The sequence below is a fragment of the Aegilops tauschii genome, chromosome 7, assembly GCF_002575655.3.
Source record: "Aegilops tauschii subsp. strangulata cultivar AL8/78 chromosome 7, Aet v6.0, whole genome shotgun sequence".
NCBI classification, from domain to species: Eukaryota; Viridiplantae; Streptophyta; class Magnoliopsida; order Poales; family Poaceae; genus Aegilops; species Aegilops tauschii.
The window spans coordinates 559,549,086-559,574,320 of record NC_053041.3 but is presented as its reverse complement, the minus strand read 5'-3'; the positions used below and the strand labels follow the sequence as shown (position 1 = coordinate 559,574,320).

The 25,235-nt window shown below is 47.2% G+C and overlaps 2 protein-coding genes across 2 annotated transcripts; one reads left to right on the top strand and one right to left on the bottom strand.

Annotated features, from left to right (window-relative positions):
- The first annotated feature begins 17,376 nt into the window (after positions 1–17,376).
- Positions 17,377–18,893, top strand: LOC109773499 (remorin 4.1). Its single transcript, XM_020332192.4, has 2 exons — positions 17,377–18,358; positions 18,462–18,893. Exons 1-2 carry the CDS (start codon positions 17,735–17,737, stop codon positions 18,669–18,671), a joined length of 834 nt encoding a protein of 277 aa, XP_020187781.1. The 5' UTR covers positions 17,377–17,734; the 3' UTR covers positions 18,672–18,893.
- A 2,627-nt stretch (positions 18,894–21,520) lies between these two features.
- On the bottom strand, positions 21,521–24,119 carry LOC109773498 (arginine-specific demethylase JMJ22). Its single transcript, XM_020332191.3, has 2 exons — positions 22,737–24,119; positions 21,521–21,867 (listed from the first exon to the last, which is right to left on the bottom strand). The coding sequence occupies exons 1-2, from the start codon at positions 24,026–24,028 to the stop codon at positions 21,624–21,626; spliced, it is 1,536 nt and encodes a 511-aa protein (XP_020187780.1). The 5' UTR covers positions 24,029–24,119; the 3' UTR covers positions 21,521–21,623.
- Positions 24,120–25,235: the final 1,116 nt, after the last annotated feature.

The window sequence follows — 25,235 nt, the reverse complement described above, 5'->3', positions numbered from 1 at the left end:
CCAATAGCTTGGCCGTACAGGTTTATAGAGTGGCGCATCATCAAGCCTCTGTTAGTACGTGTTCTATTTGTGGCATGGAGGATGAAAATACCTTCCATGCGCTTGTCTTGTGCCCGAAGGCGCGTGCGCTTCGCATGGCCATGAGGAACATTTGGGCTCTACCTGATGAGGAGGTTTTCAGATATACGGGGTATGATTGGTTTATTGTTCTCCTGAGTCAATTAAACCCTATAATGCGAGACCAAATTATATTCTTATTCTGGAGGACCTGGCATTTGAGAAATGATTTGATCTTTGGTAAAGGAAAGGAATCAGTTTCAGCTTCTGCTTGCTTTGTGGAGAGTTATTGGGCGTCCTTTGGTGCATATCATTCTCCGAGGCCGGTGGATGTTCAAAATAAAGGAAAAGGGCCGTTGGTCCGGATTAGCGGAGTTCCTAATTCTCTAGATGCGAGTAGTGGCTGGTCCCCGCCTCCTGCAGGTTGGTTCAAGATTAATGTCGATGCTAGCTTCGTGGACTCCATTAGAGAAGCCAGTGTGGGAGTGGTGGTCAGGGACGAGGAAGGGGAAGTTATTGTTTCGTCGTGGGATTTCATTGGTGCCTGTCAAAGCGTGGAGGAAGCGGAGCTTAGAGCTTGCATTGCCGGTCTCTACATAGGTATTTCTCTTCATAATCCTATAATTTTAGAGACTGACTGCACTTTTGTGGTAGCGGCTCTTGCATCGGGGGACTATGACAGGTCTGCTATGCGTGACCTGAAGATGGAAGCGTTGAGTATCTCGAAGTTGATCAACAATCTTCAATTGTCAAAGATTAGTCGCACGGCCAATATGGTGGCTCATTTAATCGCTAAGTATAGCTTTGACAATAGAGTAGATGGTATTCTTGTAAATGATGTACCGCCCTGTGTGGTGAATATTGTATCGAATGAGTGTACTGGTGTGGTTGGTTAATTAATATAAGTTGGTGTTCAAAAAAGAAAAGCGCGCTGCTGATGAAAATTTCGCAGTAGCGCGTGATGGATAAACCGCGCTGCTACAAAAATGTACCAACAGTACCCAACAACCTAAGTTTACCAGCAGCGCGGTGGCACGATGCGCGCTACTGCTAAAGCAATAGTAGTAGCGCGCTTTTTGGTCACGTCGCTGCTGCTAATTTTGAAATTGGCCAAACGGTTGGCCCGTTTAGCAGTAGCGCGTGTGAGAAAAGCGCACTGCTGCTACACCCTTAGCAGTAGCGCGCTTTTCCTCCCGCGCTACTGCTAAGGCGCAGCACCCCACCACCTTTTCCCACCCGTCCTCCCCTCCCCCATCTCCTCTCCTCCCTTTCCCCTACCTCCCACATCCTCCCTCTCTCACTCTTCTTCTTCCTCAAGACTTCTCCCCCCATTACTCTTCCTCTTCTACCTACCTTTCTCTCTCTTCATTACTCCTAGCTAACTACACCACCTCCATTAATGCATCTCCTTTATCTTTTTCCTTCCCCCTCCACTAGTTGAAGTTGTCTCCTCCCAAATTAGCTAGCTAGGTAGATGTAGCATTTAGTCAAGTGACCTATTTGCCCCCTAACTAGATCTATCTATGTCAAGAAGAGCTTTGTGCACTTTTGATCTCCCTACATCATCATCTCCACCGTGTGCTCGATCTCGAGATAGAGGTGATTAAAATTTCATGCTTTTGCAAAATGGAAATATGTGTATGTGTGTGTGATATGATAATTGGCCAATATTATGGAAATTGTGTGTGTGGCATGAGTTGACGCCAAATTGTGCTTTTGAGTTGCCTATGTTTTGCCGAAATGTCGATTTATTTCCGTTTCGGCGAATTCCGGGCAAACTCTAGATCTATATATGTCCTATTTTTAGGGAAGGTCATGCCGAATTTTTGTACGACTTTGATGCATGCACGCATTTTTATAATCAATTTTTTTATTATTACCGTGCAGACGTTCATGATGGTCAGTGGAACGATGGTGGATAGGTGGTTGCGGTCGGCGGTGCAGGACATGAAAGAAAATAACCTGACAGAGGTTTTATGTTCGTGTCGAAAATGCAAAGGAATAGTTTGGCTCGACCCCTATGACGATGGTCGTGTCGAAGCGCACCTGCTCATGACTGGTTTCATGGATGGCTATACTAGGTGGATAATTGAAGATGAGGATGACGATGTTGAGGACGCTGACGGGGCAGGCAATGATGACACGGGGCAAGACGAAGAGATGATCGATAATGGCGGCGGGGAAGAGGCCGGACATGGCGGCGGAGAAGGGGCCGGACATGGCGGCGGAGAGAACGAGGTGGACTCCACGCAACAGAGTTCGTCGGTACTAAGTTCAATCGTGCGGGACCCTCATGTTCAAGCACTGCTTCGCAAGGAGACGAGTACTGAGAGAGCTGCTTCTAGAGAGGAGGCTAAGTTGGAGCAACTGGTGGTAGACTTGAACACTCCATTGTATGATGGTTGCAATCCTGAGGTGACCCGCTTGAGTTTCACGCTCCAACTCCTGAAGACGAAGGCTAAAAACAAATGGACCGACGCTAGCCTCGATGAGCATCTCAAGTACCTAAAGGATGTTCTTCCCGCGGGGAATCTATGTCCTACTAGTGTTGATGAGGCCAAGAAGATCGTGTGCCCTCTTGATCTGCCGCACGTTAGATACCATGCATGCATCAATGATTGCATAATTTATCGGAAGGAGCACGCGGAAAAAACAAGCTGTCCGGTGTGCAATGCTTCTCGCTACAAGAAGGCCAGGAAGAAATGTCCCCAGAAAGTTGTATGGTACTTACCGACCACTCCCCGTCTCTAGCGGTATTTTGTAGATCCCAAGGAAGCAAAGCTAATGCGCTGGCACGCGGAGAGGAAGAAGCCCGACGATGGAGATGATCCGAAGCTGAGACACGTCAAGGATGGAAGCCAGTGGAGAGCGTTGAACAGCTTCTATCGGTATTTCGAATATGATGCAAGGAACATCGTGCTCGGCGCGTGTACCGATGGCATGAATCCGTTTGGCAACCAGAACACCAACCATAGCACATGGCCCGTGTTTGTATGGATGTACAACCTCCCCCCTGGTTGTGCATGAAGTCGAAGTACATTCACATGAGCATGCTTATTCAAGGGCCGAAACAACCAGGAAATAATATTTATTTGTATCTGGGGCTACTTCAAGAGGAGTTAGACACGTTATGGAAAACACCGGCCAAGACATGGGACGCCAGCAAAGGCGAGTATTTCTACATGAGAGCCGCGCTGATCACGACGGTGCACGACTATCTCGGTTACGGATATATCGCAGGCCAGGTGTGCCATGGATATTGCGGATGCACGCGGTGCATGGATGATACAACGTCTCAGCAGCTAACGTCAAGGAAAGATGGCGGGTCTGGGAAAATCGTGTACATGGGGCATCGGAGATGGCTCGAACAGGACGACCCGTGGAAAAACCGTGGAGATCTATTCAATGGTCACGCTGAGCATCGAGGACCTCCACGTAAGCAGAGCGGTGCCGAAATTGATGAGCTGTCGAAAAAATGGAAGGAGTGCCCCGCACCGGGAAAGACGATGAAAAAGGCGCCGGAGCCGCTGCTGAAGGTATGGAAGACGAGGTCTGTGTTCTGGGACTAGGAGTACTGGCACAAACTCGATACACCTCATTGCCTTGATCAAATGCATATATGTAAGAATGTCCTTGAGAGCTTGCTCGCGACACCGATGAACATGCCGGATAAGACCAAGGATGGGCCGAAGGCAAGAAAAGACTTGCAAGATTTGAAAATCAGGGAAGATCTGCACATGCCGCCCCGTAAAATGTTAGACGAGACAGAGACGGAGACAGAGGCACGGGAGAAGAAGGGCAAGAAAATAAAGAAAGAGGATTATTGCCCCCCTTCTTGCTTCACCTTAAGTCAGGCTAAGATCGGTCAATTCTTTAAGTGCCTTACCGGAGTCAAAGTTAGTTCCAGTTACTGTGGCAAGATAAGCAGATATCTAGACACGGACAAGAAAAGGTTCAACGGGATGAAGTCCCATGGATGCCATGTGATGATGACGCAGATACTACCTGTTGCCCTTAGAGGGATAATGGACAAGCACGTCCGTGACACGCTTATTGGTCTTTGCAACTTTTTCGACGTCATCTCTCGAAAGTCGATCAGTCTGAAGCAGCTCCGAAGGCTACAGGAAGAGATTGTTGTGATATTGAATGAGCTTGAGATGTACTTCCCGCCCGCGTTCTTTGACGTGATGGTGCATCTGTGTGTCCATATTGTGGATGACATAATAGACCTGGGGCCATCATTTCTGCACAACATGATGCCGTTTGAGAGGATGAATGGGATCATCAAAGGATTCGTTCGTAACATGTCCCGTCCGGATGAAAGCATCGTCCAGGGCTATCTGACACAAGAGTGCATCTCTTTCTGCGAGAATTTTCTATATGGCGCAGACCTGCAGCCGCCTGGTGTTAGTGTTGGTTTGCCCGTTAACAAGCACGATGGGAGGCTCGAAGGAGAAGGTCACTCCAACCGTCGCAGGGAACTGCACGTGGCATACTCAGATCGACGCAGCGACTTTGACAGAGCAAACTTGGTAGTGCTACAACACCTAGAAGAAGGTAGATCCTTTCGTGGCACTGCACAAAGAAATTCTCACAAAGAAGTATCGTGACCGGGGGGTATGCAGGATGGACGCCGAAGTTACTAGAGAGCACAACTCCACTTTCCTACATTGGTTCAAAGAGCATATTATTGCTAATCCCCTGGAGGAGGGCTCTAAGGACGGATTGCTCATATACGCCTTAGCACATGGCCCCTCGCCCAACCTCGTAACCTATCAAGCATACGATATCAACGGATACACGTTCTACATGGAGGCCAAAGATATGGACAGTGATGATCAGAACTCAGGGGTGACGATGGAATGCATGACCGGCAGCGACAACGGCGCAACTGAAAGATTTTACGGAAGGGTCGAGGAGATCTGGGAGCTTGACTACGCTGGACTACACAACACGACGATGTTCCGTGTCAGATGGGCTAAGAATGTCGAAAGAGAAAACCGGAATTTCACTATCATGACTATACCCGACGCCAAGAGCGCTACCGTGAACGCTATCGCAAAAAACGAGCCATGGATACACACTAAGCACGTGACACAATGCTTCTTCATAACCGACCCGTGCAATCCCAGCTGTGTTGTCGTGAGGAGAGGCAAAAGGAACATCATTGGAATGGATGGAGTCGCCAATGAGGAAGACTACGATCAGTACGGCAACCCAATGAGGGAAGATGACGATGATGATGAAGTATACACTGGTAGAAAATGGGCCTTTAGTCCCGGTTCGCAAAGGCCTTTAGTCCCGGCTGTGCAACCGGGACTAAATATGAGTGACTAAAGACCCCCCCTTTAGTCGCGCCTCTTACGAACCGCGACTAAAGGCTTTAGTCCCGGTTCTCGTGGCTAACCGGGACTAAAGGCCCATCCACATGGGCGCCAGGGGTCCGTCGGGGCGGAGGACCTTTAGTCCCGGTTCTCGTGGCTAACCGGGACTAAAGGCCCATCCACATGGGCGCCAGGGGTCCGTCGGGGCGGAGGACCTTTAGTCCCGGTTCTCGTGGCTAACCGGGACTAAAGGCCTCCTCCGCAGGTTTAGGGTTTTAGCCCCCCTAAACCTGGTTTCTTTTTAATTTGTAGTGTTTTATTTCTTTTATATTTTATTTTGTGTTTTATTTTAATTTTGATGAAGTTTCAGTACACATATTCTACGCTACTATATACATGCATATGAAATTTCAAACAAGAAGAATTCAAGAGGAATATATAATATATATTCAATCTCGGGTGACCATATACAACTTCGAACAAGTTTCCATACACAATTAGGATGGATGACCATATACAACTTCGAACAAGTTTCAATCTCGGGTATGCATATAAATTTCTTCGTCCTCGGTATAGTGTTCTCCTTTAGGATTGATGACTTCCCTCATGAAAAATCCTGCTAATTCATCTTGAATTGGTCGGAAGCGAGCTTCTGGACTAAGCCTCCTCCGCAAGTTATCCGTCGCCTTCCGCACGCTATCTGATGCCTTCCGCTCAGAGGTGTGTCTCCGGATGTTCTCACAAACATAGTATCCACATAGATTGGTCCCCGGTGGTTGCTTATCCACATTAACTAACCTTCTAAAATCTAGCTCATGTTTGAATTCACCGACAATTTCTTCTGAGAACCGTCTCCAAACCCTACAGGGCAAAGAAAATTAAATGAACAAGGGAGTTATTAGTTACTTGATATTAGGAAATGAACGAAAGAGACCGATCGATATAGAGCTCAAATGATTGAAAATAATTACTTTTGCAGCATTTTTCTCATGTCGGCCCAACGCTTTGGATCCGAATCCATAGAGTCCATGATTAGAACTCTGGAGGTGTGAAGTTCAATATTTAGCAGAATCCAGTGGAACCTGCGGACACGTTACATGCACAGTCATGCATAACTCATCGATTAGACATACCATGCATGGAGTAAACAAAAGAGAATGGGCACAAGAGAGAAACACTCACCCAAAATGGTAAGGAAATAGAATATGACTTTTGAGTTGATGCTTTCTAAGAAACTTGTACAAGTCTTTCTCCACGTCTTCGGGGTGATTTTGTAACACATGTCCATTAACGATATGTGGGTCAATGAACCCAACATCATGGATGTTTCTTATTTTGCATTCCCAAATCTTCAATCTGCATAATAGCGTACGCAACAATATAGTTAGGACAATATATATATATATATATATATATATAGTGCAGGCAATGAAGAACGAGATGAGGTAGAAATAAATCACTTACAGAACGTAGCAACTCAGCATAGATTTGTCGAGGTCGCGCAGATTGAACAGCTGGAACAATTCACTCATATGAACTTGTACAGAGTACCGTTTGGTGTGATGCTCCTCTGTAACATCCGCATAAACATATTCTTTGTCGGCCCATGTTATGAATTGCTTGTACCAACGTAGCAGATTTCGCATTTGTGGTGGTAGACTCTTTTCCCGCGCAGGCTCGACGAGAGGCCCATTCCGCACATATTGTAATGCTATCTCACATACTGGCGCATCCTCAAGGCCTAAGAAGGCACGAATAGTCAAACCCATCTCGGACGCTTGTTTCATGGCACTCGCTACAGTCAATCCAAGTGCTGCCGCAGCTGCTATGATCTCGGGGTCCTCTTCCGGACCGGCTTTCACTATGAGCGGGGGGGGGGGGGGGGGGTCGATTGTTTATTCTGCATCCCGAGCTGGTCAACTTGTTTCCCGCTTTTTTTACTTTCTTCTTTCTCCTCCTTCAATATTTTTGCTTGCCTACGAAGTTCATGTCCATAGTCGTCAGGCATATTCAGCTCGGCTTGGGACGGTGTCGTCAAAAAATCCTTAGCCCACTTCTTTTGCTTCTCAGTGAATACTTGCTTGGGCTCAGGCTCTTTTATCGCCTTCATATCCGCCTTCCATTTCTCATAATGAGCAGACGCGGCCAATTTGGTTTCAGCTTCACTAAGTTCCCAAGGCCTTGGGAGGAGAGGCTTCAGTGATGGCTTCGGTACCCTTGTGGTCTTAGGTACATAAGGGTCCGGGTTAATAGTCCAGGAGCGGGTTTCCTTGCTGTCCGCCTGCTTCTGCTTCTTCGCCGGAGGTGGATTGGGGGGCGTCGTACCCGCCGGAGGAGGATTGGGGGGCGTCATACCCGCCGGAGGTTGTGGATCGGGGGATGGCGTCGAATGGCGTGAAGGAGGTGTAGGTGAACCACCACCACCGCCACCACCACGACCACCATCGGAGGGGGGTGGACTTGTTAGCCTTGGCGCCTCGCCTGGAAACACTATGTACTTCTTTTTCCATAGAATGATCTGGCGCTTGACATCTCCAAGTCTTCTCTCCCCTTCGGGTGTAGCTTTGTCAATCTCCAGGTCCTCAAACCCTTGGACTATGTCTTCCACCATGACACGAGCATAGCCATATGCAATGGGGTTGTTGTGGTGGAGTGCTCCAGGTGTACAGGGTAAAGCACTGCCGCTAGCTACCTTCGTGGAAACGTTCCCCACGGGATAATGCAGATCACATTCTTTCATCTCCTTTACATCATCCACGGGGTAGTGAGGCTCCGGTGCACGAATCTCGATCATCGGTGCAGTAGCACCAGGCGGGGCATCCGTGGAAGCCACGCTGCTTCTCCGCTGCTGGCTTCCGCGATCCGCTTCATGATCTTCATGCGGCCCTGCAGCCGATTTTTCTTGTACTAGTTCATGCACGGTCTGCTTCAACTCATGGAGTTCCGATGCAAACTTCGCCATAAGATCTGCGTCCCGGTCCGTCTTTCTCTTACGGCTTCTGTAACAGTACGGGTCATTGTCCTGAGAAAACCCTACTTTCCACGGAACTTTGCCTTTGCCTCGTACACGTCCTCCGTGTTCATCATTCCCGAGGGCTGTTGTCAGTGCGTCTTTCTCTCTGTTGAACTTGATCAAGCCCTCTTGAGCTTGGGTCATTGCGTCAATAAGGGCTTGGGTGGGAGCAAACTTTTTCTTCCGGTGAACACACACCCCTGTCTCCGGGTCTAGCGATCCCCCATGCCCGTACCACCAGCTTTTGGCCCTTGGGTCCCATCCCTCTGTACCTAGAGGGATTCCTCGCACCCTCAGGTCCTCCTCCATCTTCTGCCACCTAGGCTCGGAAAGGCGGTATCCTCCTGGCCCCATAATATGATGGAACTTTTTCTTACTCGCATTATCCTTATTTTTTTTCGATATTTCCTTGAAATGCTCCGATTGCTTTTGCCTCACAAATTCTGGCCAATCATCTTTCAGTTTCTCATGTTGTCCATTGAAATCCGGAGTCTTGCCCTTGTTGACATAGTCACGGGTTAAATTTTTCTTGAAGTTCCGGAATGCTTCGCCCATCTTCTGAAGAGCGAACTCTTTAACTAGCCTCCTCCTCTCACGTCCACCCGGAACCTCGTTACCGAATTCATCGACTTTGTTGTATTCCGGAGGTAGAATGAAATGTTCCATAAGCTTTCTCCAGCAATCCTTTTTGTTCTCTTGTCGACAAAACTGAAACCAAGACGTGCCTTCTTTGGCTCCTTCCATTCCTGGACGGTGATCGGGACGTTGTCTCTAAGAACGACTCCGCATTGGTTGAAAAACTTTGAGGTGTGCTGTAGGGGCTTGCCGGTTTCACTGACAAACCCAATGGCATATGTTTCTCCTGTTTCATCGCCTTGGATTTGCCACGCTTTGTCGTACTCGATCCGGCCGAGGGCTAAAAAAAGAAAGAGAGTCGCGCGCGTTAATACATATATTCACATTTCAGTAAGTTTGTATCACGAGAGGCTCAATGTATATATATACCTCGCCGGAGGTGGTTGCTACTTGCAATTCGAGATCGTTGTTTGTTGACGGTTGACCTCCATCGACAATGTCCGTCCCTTCACCTTCTTGATCATCGACAATGTCTGTTCCACCGTCAAGGTTCAGAAAAGAAGAGACTACATCCTCTTCTTGCTCATATTCTGAGCCCGGCACATAAGGAATCTCGTTGTTGATGATGCCCATTAAATAACGTTCAGCCTCCGGATCCCTAAGCGGCTCGGCTCTATCGTCCGCCATATGTCACTCCTGCATGTAGTAAAAATTCTTTAAGTATAAAGGAATTAAAAAATAAGATTAAGGGGACATAGAGGAGGAGGAATTAAAAAATAAGATTATTGAGCACTAAGTTGCACAGAAGTTTTTGTTTAGCACTGCCAAGTATTTTGTTTTTCCTTTTCTTTTTTCTTTTCTTTTTCTTTTTCTTATTTTGTTTTTCCTTTTCTTCTTCCTTTTCTTTTTCCTTTTCTTCTTCCTTTTCTTCTTCCTTTTCTTTTTCCTTTTCTTATTTTGTTTTTCTTGGTTTCATTGGTTTTCTTTGTTTCTTTCTCGATTTTCTTGATTTCATTCCTTTGCATTGGTTTCTTTTGTTTTGTTTTCTTTGTTTTTCTTTTTGTTTTGTTTTGTTTTTCTTTTCTTTTGTTTTCTTTGTTTTTCTTTTGTTTTTCTTTGTTTTTCTTTTGTTTTTGTTTTGTTTTCTTTGTTTTTCTTTTGTTTTTCTTTGTTTTGTTTTCTTTGTTTTTCTTTTGTTTTTCTTTGTTTTTCTTTTGTTTTCTTTGTTTTTCTTTTGTTTTGTTTTGTTTTGTTTTGTTTCCTTTGCATATAGAGGAAACACATGATTAAGTTTTTTTGAAAACTTATTTTTTTTTATGTATGGGTTTTTTTTCCTTCGTTTGTGGCGGCGGCGGCGGGAGGCGGAGGACGGCAGGCGGCGGCGGGAGGCGGACGACGGCAGGCGGAGCGGGAGGCGGAGGACGGCAGGCAGGCGGCGGCGGGCGGCGGGCAGGGGCAGGGGCGGCGGGCAGGGGCAGGGCAGGGCAGGGGCGGCGGCGAGGCGCAGGGGCAGGGCAGGGGCGGCAGCGGCGCGCAGGGGCAGGGGCGGCGGCGGCGCGCAGGGCAGGGCAGGGGCGGCGGCGGAGCTCACTGGGGCAGGGGCGGCGGCGCGCAGGGCAGGGGAAGTGGGGGGCGGCGGAGCTCACTGGGGGCAGGGCGTCGGCGTCGGGGCAGCGCGTCAGCGTCGATCGGCGTCGGGGCAGCAGCCTGGCGGCGTCGGCGTCGATCGGCGTCGGGGCAGGGCTTCGGCGTCGAGAGGAGAATGGGAGGTGGTGGAAAACGCAAAGTGCTGTATATATAGACAGAGCCTTTAGTCCCGGTTGGGGACGCCAACCGCGACTAAAGGTACCTTTAGTCCCGGTTGGGGAGACCAACCGCGACTAAAGGTACCCTTTAGTCGCGGTTGGTCTCCCCAACCGGGACTAAAGGTACCTTTAGTCGCGGTTGGCGTCCCCAACCGGGACTAAAGGTTCTTTCGCGCCGCTTTCGTTCCCGCGCGGAAAGAGCCTTTAGTCGCGGTTCGTGTCACGAACCGCGACTAAAGGTCCTGCCTTTAGTCGCGGTTCGTGTCACGAACCGCGACTAAAGGTCCTTTTTATATACTTTTCAGAAAATAGAAATAATATATCAAAAAATCCAGAAAAATAAAACTAATTCATTTTAAAATCTTAAAAATAGAAATAATATATCAAAAAATCCAGAAAAATAAAACTAATTCATTTTAAAATCTTAAAAATAGAAATAATATATCAAAAAATTCAGAAAAATAAAACTAATTCATTTTAAAATCTTAAAAATAGAAATTATATATCAAAAAATCCAGAAAAATAAAACTAATTCATTTTAAAATCGTAAAAATAGAAATAATATATCAAAAAATCCAGAAAAATAAAACTAATTCATTTTAAAATCTTAAAAATAGAAATAATATATCAAAAAATTCAACAAAATAAAACTAATTCATTTTAAAATCTTAAAAATAGAAATAATATATCAAAAAATCTAGAAAAATAGAACTAATTCATTTTAAAATCTTAAAAATAGAAATAATATATCAAAAAATTCAATAAAATAAAACTAATAATATATCAAATACAAATCAATTCTTCCCTTGTGTCTGGATTCGCCATCGTACGTTTTAATTCACATGATCCATTCAACAAAGTTTGGTACAATAAATTATTACACATCAATTCTTCCCTTGTGTCCCTGCTTGCTTACGATTGTGCCGTATCCATGGAGCATCCTCATCATTTAACTTAATGCTTGGGTCAGTGTTCACTTTGAAGGGCGGAATTTCACCAAACATATTATAATCTTCTGACATGTCTGTCTTGTCCTCCACTCCCACGATGTTTCTTTTCCCTGAAAGAACAATGTGGCGCTTTGGATCATCGCATGATGTACTGATCGTTTTCTTATCTTTCCGTTTCCTCGGTTTGCTACTCATGTCCTTCAAATAAAAAACCTGAGCGACATCTTTGGCAAGGACGAATGGTTCGTCAAGGTAACCAAGATTGTTGAAATCCACCATTGTCATTCCGTATTGCTCGTCCACCTTTACCCCACCTCCTGTTAGCTTGAACCATTTGCACCGGAACAAAGGGACCTTAAAGGAGGGTCCATAGTCAAGTTCCCATATCTCCTCTATGTAACCATAATATGTGACCTTTCGCCCATTCTCGGTTGCTGCATCAAAGCGGACACCACTGTTTTGGTTGGTGCTCTTTTTATCTTGGGCGATGGTGTAAAATGTATTCCCATTTATCTCGTACCCTTGGAAAATCGTTATAGTCGAAGATGGTTTCTTGGCCAACATGTACAGCTCATCTCCAACATCATTGTCATTCATTAAATGTTTTCGCAACCAACTGCCGAAAGTCTCCATGTGGGCCTTTCTAATCCAGGATTCAGGCTTCCCCGGGTTGTCCGAGCGTAAAATATTCTTATGTTGCTCGAAGTACGGAGCCACCAAGCTGGAATTTTGCAGAACTGTGTGGTGTGCTTCAGTCATAGAATGACCGTCCATACATATCGTGGATTTCCTTCCGATCTTGCCTTTTCCACTTAGTCTCCCCTCGTGGCGCGATTGAGGAATACCAATCGGCTTAAGGTCAGGAACATAGTCAGTACAGAACTCAATTACCTCCTCATTTCCATAGCCCTTGACGATGCTTCCTTCTGGCCTAGCACGGTTATGAACATATTTCTTTAATACTCCCATGAACCTCTCAAAGGGGAACATATTGTGTAGAAATACAGGACCGAGAATGGAAATCTCTTCGACTAGGTGGAGCAGGAGGTGCGTCATAATATCGAAGAAGGATGGTGGGAACACCAACTCGAAACTGACAAGGCATTGGACCACATCGTTCTGTAACCGTGGTAGATCTTCTGGATTGATTACCTTCTGAGAGATTGCATTGAGGAATGCACATAGCTTCACAATGGCTACTCGAACATTTTCCGGTAGGAGCCCCCTCAAAGCAATCGGAAGCAATTGCGTCATAATCACGTGGCAGTCGTGAGACTTCAGGTTTTGGAACTTTTTCTCCGCCATGTTTATTATTCCCTTTATATTCAACGAGAAGCCAGACGGGACCTTCATACTGCTCAGGCATTCAAAAAAATGACCTTCTCTTCTTTGGTAAGAGCGTAGCTGGCACGACCTTGAAACCATTCCGGATGCCGGTCATCTGGGTCTTTCAAAAGTTGCTGGTCCTGCTGTGCTTCCTTTGTATCATTTGTCTTCCCATACACGCCCAAGAAGCTTAGCAGGTTCACGCAAATATTCTTCGTAACATGCATCACGTCGATTGCAGAGCGGACATCTAGGACTTTCCAATATTCTAGCTCCCAAAATATAGATTTCTTCTTCCACATGGGTGTGTGCCCGTCAACTCCCCGCGGAACTGATTGTTCGCCAGGACCCCGTCAAATCCTTGACCATATCAAATATCTCAGCACCAGTACGTTCCGCAGGCTTCGGCCAGTGATCTGCCTTGCCGTTGAAATGCTTGCCTTTCTTTCTTACGTTATGATTTCGGGGAAGAAATCGACGATGACCCAGGTACACATTCTTCTTACAATTAACCAAGCGTACACTTTCAGTCTCATGTAAGCAGTGCGTGCATGCATTGTATCCCTTATTTGTCTGTCCCGAAAGGTTACTGAGAGCAGGCCAATCGTTGATGGTTACAAAAAGCAATGCTCGTAGGTCAAATTCCTCTCCTTTGTGCTCATCCCAGACACGTACACCAGGTCTGGCCCACAACTGTAAAAGTTCATCAACTAATGGCCTTAGGTACACATCGATGTCGTTCCCGGGTTGCTTTGGACCTTGGATGAGCACTGGCATCATAATGAACTTCCGCTTCATGCACAACCAAGGAGGAAGGTTGTAGATGCATAGAGTCACGGGCCAGGTGCTATGGCTGGAGCTCTGCTCGCCAAAAGGATTCATGCCATCAGTACTTAGACCAAATCTTATGTTCCTTGCGTCAGCTGCAAAATCTTTGAACACTCTGTCGATCTTTCTCCATTGCGTTCCATCAGCGGTGTGTCTCAACTCCCCGTCGGACTTACGTCCTCTTTGTGCCATCGCAACGACTTGGCATGCTTTTTGTTCTTGAACAGACGTTTCAACCGTGGTATTATAGGAGCATACCACATCACCTTGGCGGGAACCCTCTTCCTGGGTTTCTCACCCTCAACATCGTCACCAGGGTCATCGCCTCTGATCTTATAACGCAATGCAGTGCATACAGGGCATTCATTCAAATTCTCGTATTCACCGCGGTAGAGGATGCAGTCGTTAATGCATGCATGTATCTTCAGAACCTCTAAACCTAGAGGGCAGACAACCTTCTTTGCTTCGTACGTACTGGCGGGCAACTCGTTATTCTTCGGAAACATATTCTTCAACATTTTCAGCAAATTTTCAAATGATGAGTCACCTACACCTTCCTGTGCCTTCCATTTTAGCAAATCCAGTGTGCAGCCCAGCTTTTTCAGACTATTATCGCATCCTGGATACAACGACTTTTTGTGATCCTCTAACATGCGATCCAAATTCTCCCTATCCTTGTCAGTTTCGCAGCGTCTCCGTGCATCAGCAATGGTCCGACCAAGATCATCAGCGGGCTCATCATGTGCCTCTTCTTCACCTTCACCTAACCCTTCCCCACCTTCAGCATCATCCTCCATGAAAGTATCACCGAAATGATCATGATAGTTGTCATCGATATCATCCCCTTCTTCATCTTCTTCCATTCTAACCCCTCTTTCTCCATGCTTGGTCCAACAATTATAGCTTCGCATGAAACCGTGCCGAAGCAGGTGCATGTGAACGTCTCTTGAGGAGGAGTAACCCTTCTGATTCTTACAGACAGCACATGGACAGATAATAAAACCTTGCTGCTTGTTCGCATTTGCCACTACGAGGAAATCTTTCAAACCCGTAGTGAACTCGCCGGAGAGTCGGGGACCGTACATCCATTGCCGATTCATCTGCATTATTATTATATAAAGTATATAATTAACCATCATGCATTTGTTAAACTAACTAGCTAGAAATAATACAAATTAAACAATGAACTACACACATGCATATTTTATCAATGACACATGAAAGGTTCAAGTTGCTAACCGCGATCGCGGAGGAAAAATAAATGAGAAAGCTCAAGTGTGGCTCGGACACTTCATATCATGTTTGTTTCAGGCTCTCAGGCATTTCATCAAACACCTTGTGTGCATAGGAGGAACCAAAAGCAAACCCACCACCCCCTTCTGAATATTGTGAAGTGAGCTGAGTGAAGTGAAGTGAGCTGAGTCCTATATATAGGGATGGGCCTTTAGTCCCGGTTGGCCTGGCCAACCGCGACTAAAGGCCTTCGGGGACCTTTAGTCCCGGTTGGCCAGGCCAACCGGGACTAAAGCCCCTCCCGTCCGCCAGCTGGATGGGCCTTTAGTCCCGGTTGGCCTGGCCAACCACGACTAAAGGCCTTCGGGGACCTTTAGTCCCGGTTGGCCAGGCCAACCACGACTAAAGCCCCTCCCGTCCGTCAGTTGTCGACCCAGCGCGCTGGGCCCAGATAGTTGGTCGCGGGTCTCCTCCCGAACCGCGACTAAAGACCCCTTTTGTCACGGTTCGATTATTTTGGGGACTAATGGGGGCGTATGGAAGCCTCTTTTTCTACTAGTGATACGCCAAAAGAAGAATCAATACTACATTACCTAAGAAAAATCGTACTCCATGGAAATGGCAAAGTCACAATGAGGGGCTCAATTATTTTTCAAAGAACAAGAAGGGAAAGAAGCTGACTCAAAAACGAAAACGTCAATGCTAAGGAACCGTATGTTATCGGTCAAATGATGTAATATATATATATATATATATATATATATATATATATATATATATATATATATATATTCCTGTTTTGTATACACACTTAGCCATTATTATGCATGGGTCCAATGATGTAATGTATATGTTCCTATTTTGTATACATATTTAACCGTCAAATGATGCAATATATATCGCCTTCTTTCGCATGACAAGCAGAAATGATGATCATATCCACAAGTGGCTAGAATCTCATGGAGAAGCGGATTATAAACTTAGAGATGACTTCTTTCGCATCCAAAGGGACATTGCGACGATCATCATGAAAGAAGTCGTCGATGAGAAGGGGATGTTCCACCACGGCCCTATATCGCGAGCTGACGTCCGAACTCGCATAGGCATGCAACGTCTAGACCTCACGCCGTTCAAGAAGCTAGGGTCCATCCTCGATGATATGGAAGGATGGAACTTCTAGTGATTTACGATGCCGATGATGATGATATGTGTCGGTTGAACTTGTATACTTTCTGTAGCGATGAAACTTTGTGATGTCCACGGTCCCTGCCGAACTTGCGTAATGCTACTTTGTTAATTTGCGTACGATGACCTGCGTACCTCTAGTTAGTTAGTTTGCGTACTGTATGTTGCATCTAGTTGCTAACCCTTTCTTTTTCGTGTTGCTCTAGTATATTTTGTTGCATATGATTGTACATCCTCTTGATGAAGATGCATCTTTAACAGGTACCTAGTTTCTTGATGGCGAAGTGCTATGTTGTGTACGAAGAGAAGGTTCCGGAAGTGTATGACGAGTGGCATGAGTGTCAGGCGCAAGTGCAGGGGGTCTCGGGCGCCAGCCATAAAGGCTTCAAAAGCAGACAAGAAGCACAAGCTAGTTACTTGAGGTTCAGGCGAGCGCGAGAGAGGACTCATGACCGCCGCCTCATGTACTGCATAGTTCCACTATCACTCATAGTGATAGCACTTCTCGCGTATATCATTGTTTAGATGGATGACGTTGTAGTTGCAAGTATTCGAGACTTGCATGTATCGCTATTTTTGAGATGATGACGAGATACCACTTTGTGTTGGATGATGATTATGATGAGACTATTTATATGTATATGATATAATTACATTTGTGGTCTCGCAGCGATTTGTGTGTGCTAAAGATTCTTGTATAAAGTCTGTTCAAATACAAAACAAATATGCAGAAGAAAAAAAACCAAAAACTACTAAAATTAGCAGTAGCGAGTGAAGGAAAGTTAGCAGTAGCGTGACTATAGCAGTAGCGCGTACGGCCAAAGCGCGCTAGAGCTATTAGCAGTAGTGAGCTTCCACGCAGCACGCTGCTGCTACACTTGTATAGCAGTAGTGCGGGCGCGCACGCGCTGGCTATGGGTTAGCTGTAGCGCCCTATTAGTAGCGCCGGTGCCCGTGCTACTGGTAGGCCAAAAACCCGCGCTGCTGCTAGGCTTTTCCCTAATAGTGATGTATTGTAGGAGAAGACTATGAACTATGTACGCATTTCTATAAATATAGCGCGCCTGCTGGAGCGGCTCGGGCGTGCTTTATTTTGCGGCGGCCGCTGGAGCCAGCGCACCGCCGCGCACAAAACCTGGCTCACCCGGCGCTGTATTCTGACTTTTAGCGGCGCACAAAATTAGGAGCGCATACACCGCACGCGATGACAGAGCCCGCAATTTGAGTGATACGTGCCATCCCGTATGTCGGCCGGCATAGTCGTTATCCCCTCGGCCGTCCACCAGCAGCGTCCCTCCATTTTTTCCTCCCTCCACTGATCCCTCCCACTGCTGCTAGCCTTTTGTGCTTGGCTACGCTACACTCACCAACTCCACCTCCAAGAACCGGGTCCGCCACTCCACCCCACAGGATCCTATCCATCGGCGCTGTGCTCCGATGAGCAGCTCCGATCCGATCGACCACATGTCGGTCAGCGAGCGGCTGCAGCGGCTGGCGACGCCGTCGGCCCCGGCGGAGGACGACGTGGACGTGGACGCGGACGGCGACGGTGCGACCTTCCGGGACATCCACCCGTCTCCGGCGCCGGCGCCGCTGCGGCAGCCCTCCTGGGACGTGGCGAGCCAGCGCTCGCTGTCGTCCTACTCGGACGAGCAGTTCATGTCCAGCATGGGCCGCGAGTTCACGGCCATGGTGGACGCGGGGGGCGCGCCGGCCGACCCTTGCCCCGGCCGGGACTCCGGCGCCGGGAACAACGACCTGCAGCTGGCGCGGATCGGGGAGCACGAGCCCGTGCCGGAGACGGAGACGAACCCGCTGGCCATCGTGGCGGACACCGGCCGCCCGCTGCTACCGTCGTCGTCCTCGTGCGCGGCGCCGGCGGCTGCGGAGGTGGTGGAGGTGCGGCAGGTGAAGAAGGAGGAGGCGGAGGCCAAGGTGGCGGCGTGGCAGGCGGAGGAGGTGGCCAAGATCAACAACAAGTTCAAGCGGGAGGAGGTGGTGATCAACGGGTGGGAGAACCAGCAGATCCACACGGCCACCACCTACCTCAGCAAGATCGAGGTCAGTAATTCATTCCCATGGTCGATTCCTTCTCCTTCGATCCTTGCTCTCCATGCGAGCAAGTAAGATCAAGAACTAACTACTGGTTGGTTTGGGGTTGCAGAGGAAGCTGGAGGAGGAGCGCGCCAAGGCGACGGAGAAGGCGCAGAACGAGGTGGCGCGGGCGCGGCGGAAGGCGGAGGAGAAGCGGGCGTCGGCGGAGGCGGCGCGCGGGACCAAGACGGCCAGGGTCATGGACCTCGCCAACTTCATGAAGGCCGTCGGCAGGCTGCCCACCAAGCGCTCCTTCTTCTCCTTCTCCTCCTCCTCCTAAGAGCTACATCTACATGCATGGTCGTCTTCTTCACCAACCATCCATCAATTTCCTACTGTACTTATCTTTGATCGACATCGATCTGTATTATTGAACCAAGGATGTAACTGTACAGAGTTTTAAACATTTGCTGGCTTGTATGTATGACTGTATATTATTGAGAACAGTTTGAGACTTAGCAATGTAGCATCTTAATTAGCAGCTGGCCTGCTTCCTATTTGACATGACTTCTTTCTGAATGTTTTTTTATTGATTGCCTCATGAGGCCTAACTAATCTCACACCCATTCTAAACTATCATTCTAAATTGTCCGCAAATTCCTTCTGAAATATTCGATCGAGGCCCTTTGCGTGTGACTGACTGGCAGGGCAGGTCAACTTCTTCAGAGATCTGCCCTGAGCTGCAGGCCACCTGCCCTTCTCCTAATGGCAAAGCCAAATTTCCATGGCCTTCGTGGCTAACCTCTGGTCTCGCTGAAAGCTCATATGCAATGCCAGAGCCATTTAACTAAGGCGTGACAGTGACCTGGTGGTAATGACCATTCCCGAAGCAGCACCCATCAGAATCAGATGAGTTGGATCCCACTGCGTGATACCGTGCTATGGATATTCAAGCCCAAAATACGAAAATAAAAACTAGAAAAATAATAATAGGAAGAGAATGAACTGAATTACAGCCATTCCGCTAAAGTCTATATTGAAGCCTCAATTTTTTAAACATTTCAGATTTAAAAAGTGCTCACATATTTAATCAAAATTTAATGGAAATTTATTATTTTTATATATTTAAATAAATGTTCATATAACTTTAAGAAAATCATGTTTTTCCTGTAGTAAATAAAGCATTCATGCTTTACAAAAAAAATATGTTGTTCAAAAAAGTGTTCACGTGTGTTCACAAAGTTTGTGTGTTTGCCAATTTTTTAAATATATTTTATAACAAATATAAATGGAAAATAAGTGTGAGCCTAGTGTGCCCCTAGGCTACAGATCCTCAAATGAATATTATTTACGTTGTACAATCATTTTTATATTGCAAAAAATTTATTTTAGTTATATGTTTTTCTAATGATAGAGGAATATTTTTTAAATGTCGTGAACATTTTCAAAGTAAAGGTTTTTAGTATGTGTATTTTTTATTATACACGAATATTCTAGCACAAGAATGATTTACATATTCTCTTTTTCAAAAATTGAAAAATTAAAAAATCTGGCATGTGGGAATGGGCTACAGTGTTGGCCCATTTAAGCCTAGTTAACCTTCATAGACATGTAACTTCATTGGGTTTAGAACCCCTCGGAAAAAAAAACTTCATTGGGTTTAGTGGCTACCGCAGCGGTCACAATTGCGATGAGGTCACCTATTCTATCGACTCCTATTAACTGCCAACATTTTTCATGTCAATATTCGTTTCTACTCCGCTGCAAATGGGCCCCACATCACGTGCCACATAAGCGCAGTCAACGTCTATGAAGTTACTGTAATGTATGCGAAAGACATGTAACTCCATTGGGTTTAGTGGCTAGCGCAGCGGTCACAATTGCGATGAGGTCGCATGTTCTATCGACATTTCATATAAATTTTCTAGGGTAGGGGGGCATAGCCCTAGTGAAGCTCCGCCACTGCCTCTTCTCTCTCTTTCAGCCAAAGTTTGCGGGTATGTACCAGCCGTAGCCAAACCACCGTTCTCATGGTGTTTCCTTCCAGGCTGAAGTCGTGGCGTGTGTCTGAGCGTCACTTACAGACCTGGAGGCCTCGGGTTGCTTCTCGGTCTAATCCATGTACACTAAACTCATTGAAGGCCTTTCATCACCCGTGATGCAGAAAACCTATGGTCGGCGACAGTCTTCCTTTGGTAAGCAGTTTGGGACCATCTATCATCGGGCTTAAACCTCCAAATGAGGAGGTAAATGCACCATTTGTGCTGGTACTTGCCACAAATGTTTAATTTGGTGCTCACAATTGTAAAATACAAAGAACAAGTTTCAAAACTTGGTTTTCATGTGTAATGTGGTGTGTACCCTCGTTGTCCAAAGACGTTAACTCTGCTGACATGGCACCGTATCTAAGTTTATTGTCGTCTGCCCTACCTACGTGGCATGTGTGGCTCACACTGTCAATAAAAAGCACAAACGAGTAGTAATTTCAATTGCAAACGTGGCTCCGGGTGGGCTCCACCTGTAAGGGAGGAGTAGAAGTGAAATTGAAGTGAAAATTTATTGCGTTCAAACTAGAGACCACAGTTGATATTTTAGAGGGCACATGTGGCCTGTTTTTTCAAAAGAAGAAAGTCCATTTTACTACCCTGAATAAAGTTGGTGGTTCACATGACCCCCTCATCTATTCTTCTGTTCCTTTTACCCCCTAAACAAACCCATACCGGATGAAAGAACCCCCTGGGTGGTTTTTCTCCACTTGTTACTGATGTGGCATTGGTCAACGGTGGTTTTGACCTGCGGGTGGGCCTTACTTGTCAGGTGCGAGTGAGATTGACAGGTGGGGCCTAGAGGAGGTAGGGCCCGCCTGGCAGGTCTATCTCCTTCCTCCGTCGCTCGCCTGCGGGACAGAGAGGAGCTTGGGTGCTCGTCTCGACGGCACAGGCCACCCCTGGAGGAGCTACGACCACCGGAGTGACCCCCGCGAAGCGGCGCGTCCTCCCATCCGGTTCATGAAGTCTGGGAGCAACAGGGGCCACGACAGCATCGGGCAAGGCGGTCGGCGACGTCGGCTGATGATGGACATGGCGGCAACAGTAAAGGCCACGGGGGAATGGGGAGATGGCTGGATGGTACAAAATAGTGCAGCCATTCTCGCTAGATGAAGGATACAAATTGCAGAAGCTTAGTACGTACTCCCATGAACCCAAGTTCTCAAATCAAATTAAATGTGATTGCTCATGTAAACAGGATAAGATCAAATGTTAAGTCCACAGACCTAGCTGCTGTAAGAAAATCAGAAAGAGAACTTGAATCCTCCAGTGTTAGCGTCGACAGCAGAATCCCAGAATGCGACTTTCTTCTTTCGAGCAGCAGCCTTCTGCTGAGCTTCAACTTCAAGCTGACTAATCGTCCCAGGGTAAGCTGTGTCAATGGCGTTCCGGAACTTGTCGTGCAGGTTCACCCTGTCCTTGGTCCCTGACACAAGTTCACTTGCATTGGGCCTCTTGAGGAAGTCAAGAACATTCAACAGGTTCCTCCTGGATATTTCACAAGGAAGGAAAGAGAAACCGTTTTATTAAGCTATATATTTTTTCATGAAAATAGCATGTTCACTCAAAAAAAAGTTACATTGATAAAATCATCCAGTTAAAGAATTTTGCATATCTATTCAACCATGTAACTGCCCCAGAAACAGAGACACTGAGCTAAAGCCAGGATTTATCTTAATCTTCCTTGATTTAAAGGCTAAATTTAATCAAAATTATGTGATTGTGAAGAAGGTGTCATGTACTCCCTCCGTTCCGAAGTATAAGATGTTTTAGCTTTCTTCTAAATTGAATGTATCTAGACATTTTTCAGTGTGTAGATTCACTCATTTTAGTCCGTATCTAGTCCATATTGAAAATCCAAAACATCTTATAATTCGAAACAGAGGGAGTATAAACTAGGAAACAAGGTTCTTAAACCAAAGAGACTCTTTTGGAAGAGGAGTATTTTTTTATACTTGATCATACTGACACAATGGCAACACCACCTGTATCTGAGAATGCTGAAGTGATATGCATAGAAATAAATTGAAGAATACACGGGCAATACACATATTTCTGTCAATAAAAATGTAGCAGTCTTTCAAGCAACAATATAGAATTAGAAACTTAGAACCTTGGTTATGAATTTATTTATTTTAGATTGGGATTTCTTGCAATTCTGGCTGTGTACACTTAATTTGTTCAAGTGGCATGGAGATAAAAGTTTTGGGAATGTGTTCATGCAAAAGGTACAAAACAGTGTAGCCGTTCTCCCTAGATGAAGGATACAAATTGCAGAAGCTTACTAGTAAGTATAATAGGTAACACATATATTAAGTGAAAAAACACCGAAACAAGTATGCAATCTGAAAGCTAACCTGCTCACATAGTTCTGAGTGATGGCAATGGACTCCTCAAGATTGATAACCAGGTGCCACCATCCATTAGGCACAAACACAATCTCCCCAGCCCGGCACACACACTCAATTGGCCTCTTCTCCCAGGTCCTACAGGCTCCGTAGAAGTTCATGAACCACTCCATGATAGACACGGGGCTAGTGACCTCTGCCCCATCTGAACTTGGGTGCACCCCTGGCGGTGGCACCTCCGGCGGGAACATCACCCACTTCTTGGCCCCCTTGATCACAGCATTCCACGCCGACGTTGAGTTAGGATCGACATGGAACGACGACCCTGATCCAGCCGGACCGATGATGACCCACCTGTAATCCGGCCTCTCCTCCCCGAGCACCTTGAACAGGTCCTCCTGGAAGTACACCGGCACCTCATAGTCGCTCCCCATCTCCGGAACCTTGTCGGCGAATTTCGCGTCAAAGAGGTACAGTGGCCTCTCCTCCTCCGCATTGTCGGAGTAGAGGAAGTACCTATCCAGTGGCATGCTCACCGGACCGACGGCGAACTCCTTGCCAGCTGAGACTTCCAACAGATATTCCCTCGTCCATTTCTGCAACGCCGGCCAGGACTCAAGGCATCCCTCAAGCAGCACCGGCCAATTCGGCTCCTCGTGTTCTGCGATGAATTTCTCCACGGATAAGCCGCGGCGGCGGTCAATGGTGTCCCGCTCCAGCCACTCGGCCCGCATCTCCATGTTGGCGCACAGCCAGCTCTGGAAGAGGTAGTCCGAGTAGAAGCCACTGATCTCAAGGGCGCGCGGAGGGCGATGGGGGCGGCCAGACACGGCGGCGATGTAGGTGGCGCGCCACGAGCCGGCGAACGCGAAGTCGCCGCCGAGCTCGTCGAGGACGATGGCCCGCCAGAGCGGGTCGTGGGAGGAGATGACGTAGAGCGCCTTGGAGGCCGCGGAGAGCGCGGCGAGGTCACGGGCGGGGAGGAGGCCGAGGACGTCGACGAGGAGGTCGTCGGGGAGCTGGCGAAGCCCGCCGAGGCCCGCGTCCCGGAGGTTGGCGCGCCCGGCGGCGGCGAGGAGGAGGTTCCCGAGCGGCTGGACGAGGCTGCCTCCTCCGCCGCGCCCAGACGCGGTGGACGCGGAGGCGGAGCTCTTCAGGTCAAAGGAGGCGTCTTCGCCTCCGGCGGCGAGGTTCGTCGATTCGCTGGTCTTCTTGGGGCGCTTCCCGCCGCGGCGCGTGGATTTGTGCCTGTGCTTCCGCTTGATCAGCGAGGGGCGGAGGGAGTGGAACGCGCTGGGCATGCTCGCTCGTACGGGCGGCGCCGGCGGCGGCGGCGGGAGGGGAGGGAAGGTAGAAGAGTGGTCGGGGGTTAAGGTTTTGGAGAAACGCCCTTTTGTGAAAGCAGATGGGCAATCGCACGGCTAGGGACGCAACTCGGTCATAAACGGACGCCTGTGATCGAGTTGGTTCGTGAGGGTTGTTCATATGAAAATGCTGGTTTCCGACACCATGTCCCAATTATGGTCACTATTAATTTTGACACTTTATCTTTATACTATTAAAGGATTCTTTGATTCGAAGAATTTGCGAAAGAATTTGTGAGGAATTTGATCCTAATGGATTTTTTTTCTACATGGGTTTCGATTCGTAAGATTACAAACCATAGAAATTTTTCATTACATTCATTTGCACTAGATTTCATTAGTAATTTTTCATACATCCAACCTCTTTGAACAATCATGTTTTTTTAGTCCGCAATTAAACATCCTACCAATCTTATAGCATTAAAAATGGCATGCGTGGATAGTTGAATACGTGGGGAACACCTGCTCGTACCCCTACGCTCGTAAGGAGGATACCCAGCGGCCATGGTTTCGTGTGCCTCCCGTCGGCATCGCCGTCGGTCTACCTCGTCTCGCCTTAGGGCCATGGAGGCGCGGTGGATCCTGGTCCTTGCCGGCGGGAGGGTTTATTTTTTTAGTTTTGTTAGAGTTTGTGTCCTTCCTACATAGGAGAGGCGGCAACCGCTCTCTGAAGATAGAATAAGGTCCTCCCGACCCAGTCTCTGTCATGGCGGTGCTTCTAGTGTCATCGGTGGGCGTGTGGGGGTTTGTCTCCGGCGGATCTTGCGGGATTCGGCCAACATTTGTTTTCGGTGGATCCACATAGATTCGATCTTTGTTCATCTGTGTTCCTATTCGTGTGTCTACAGGTTGGATTCTTTGGGTCTACGATTCTCTTCATCGGCGACGATTATTGTTCTAGTGTCTTGTCTTGTATGTCATTAGCACGACGACTTCCCGACTGTCTACTACAATAAAGTTTGTCCTGCTCCAGTGAGGAAGAGACTATGAGAGCGGCGCGCCTTCGGATCATTCCAGTGCTTATAGTAGTCACTGTGGTCTACGAACGTGGATATAATTTTTAATTCTGATGTTCTTTGTACTACCTTGCCAGTTAATGAATAGATCAAAAGTTTTGCCCGCAAAATAAATAAATAAATAAAAT

Bases quoted from the DNA above. Each gene is read 5' to 3' on its own strand.
- LOC109773499 (XM_020332192.4), top strand. From the start codon at position 17,735: ATGAGCAGCTCCGATCCGATCGACCACATGTCGGTCAGCGAGCGGCTG. The intron at 18,359-18,461 runs GTCAGTAATTCA...TTGGGGTTGCAG, and splicing joins CCTACCTCAGCAAGATCGAG to AGGAAGCTGGAGGAGGAGCG.
- LOC109773498 (XM_020332191.3), bottom strand. From the start codon at position 24,028: ATGCCCAGCGCGTTCCACTCCCTCCGCCCCTCGCTGATCAAGCGGAAG. The intron at 21,868-22,736 runs GTTAGCTTTCAG...TGAAATATCCAG, and splicing joins ACTCAGAACTATGTGAGCAG to GAGGAACCTGTTGAATGTTC.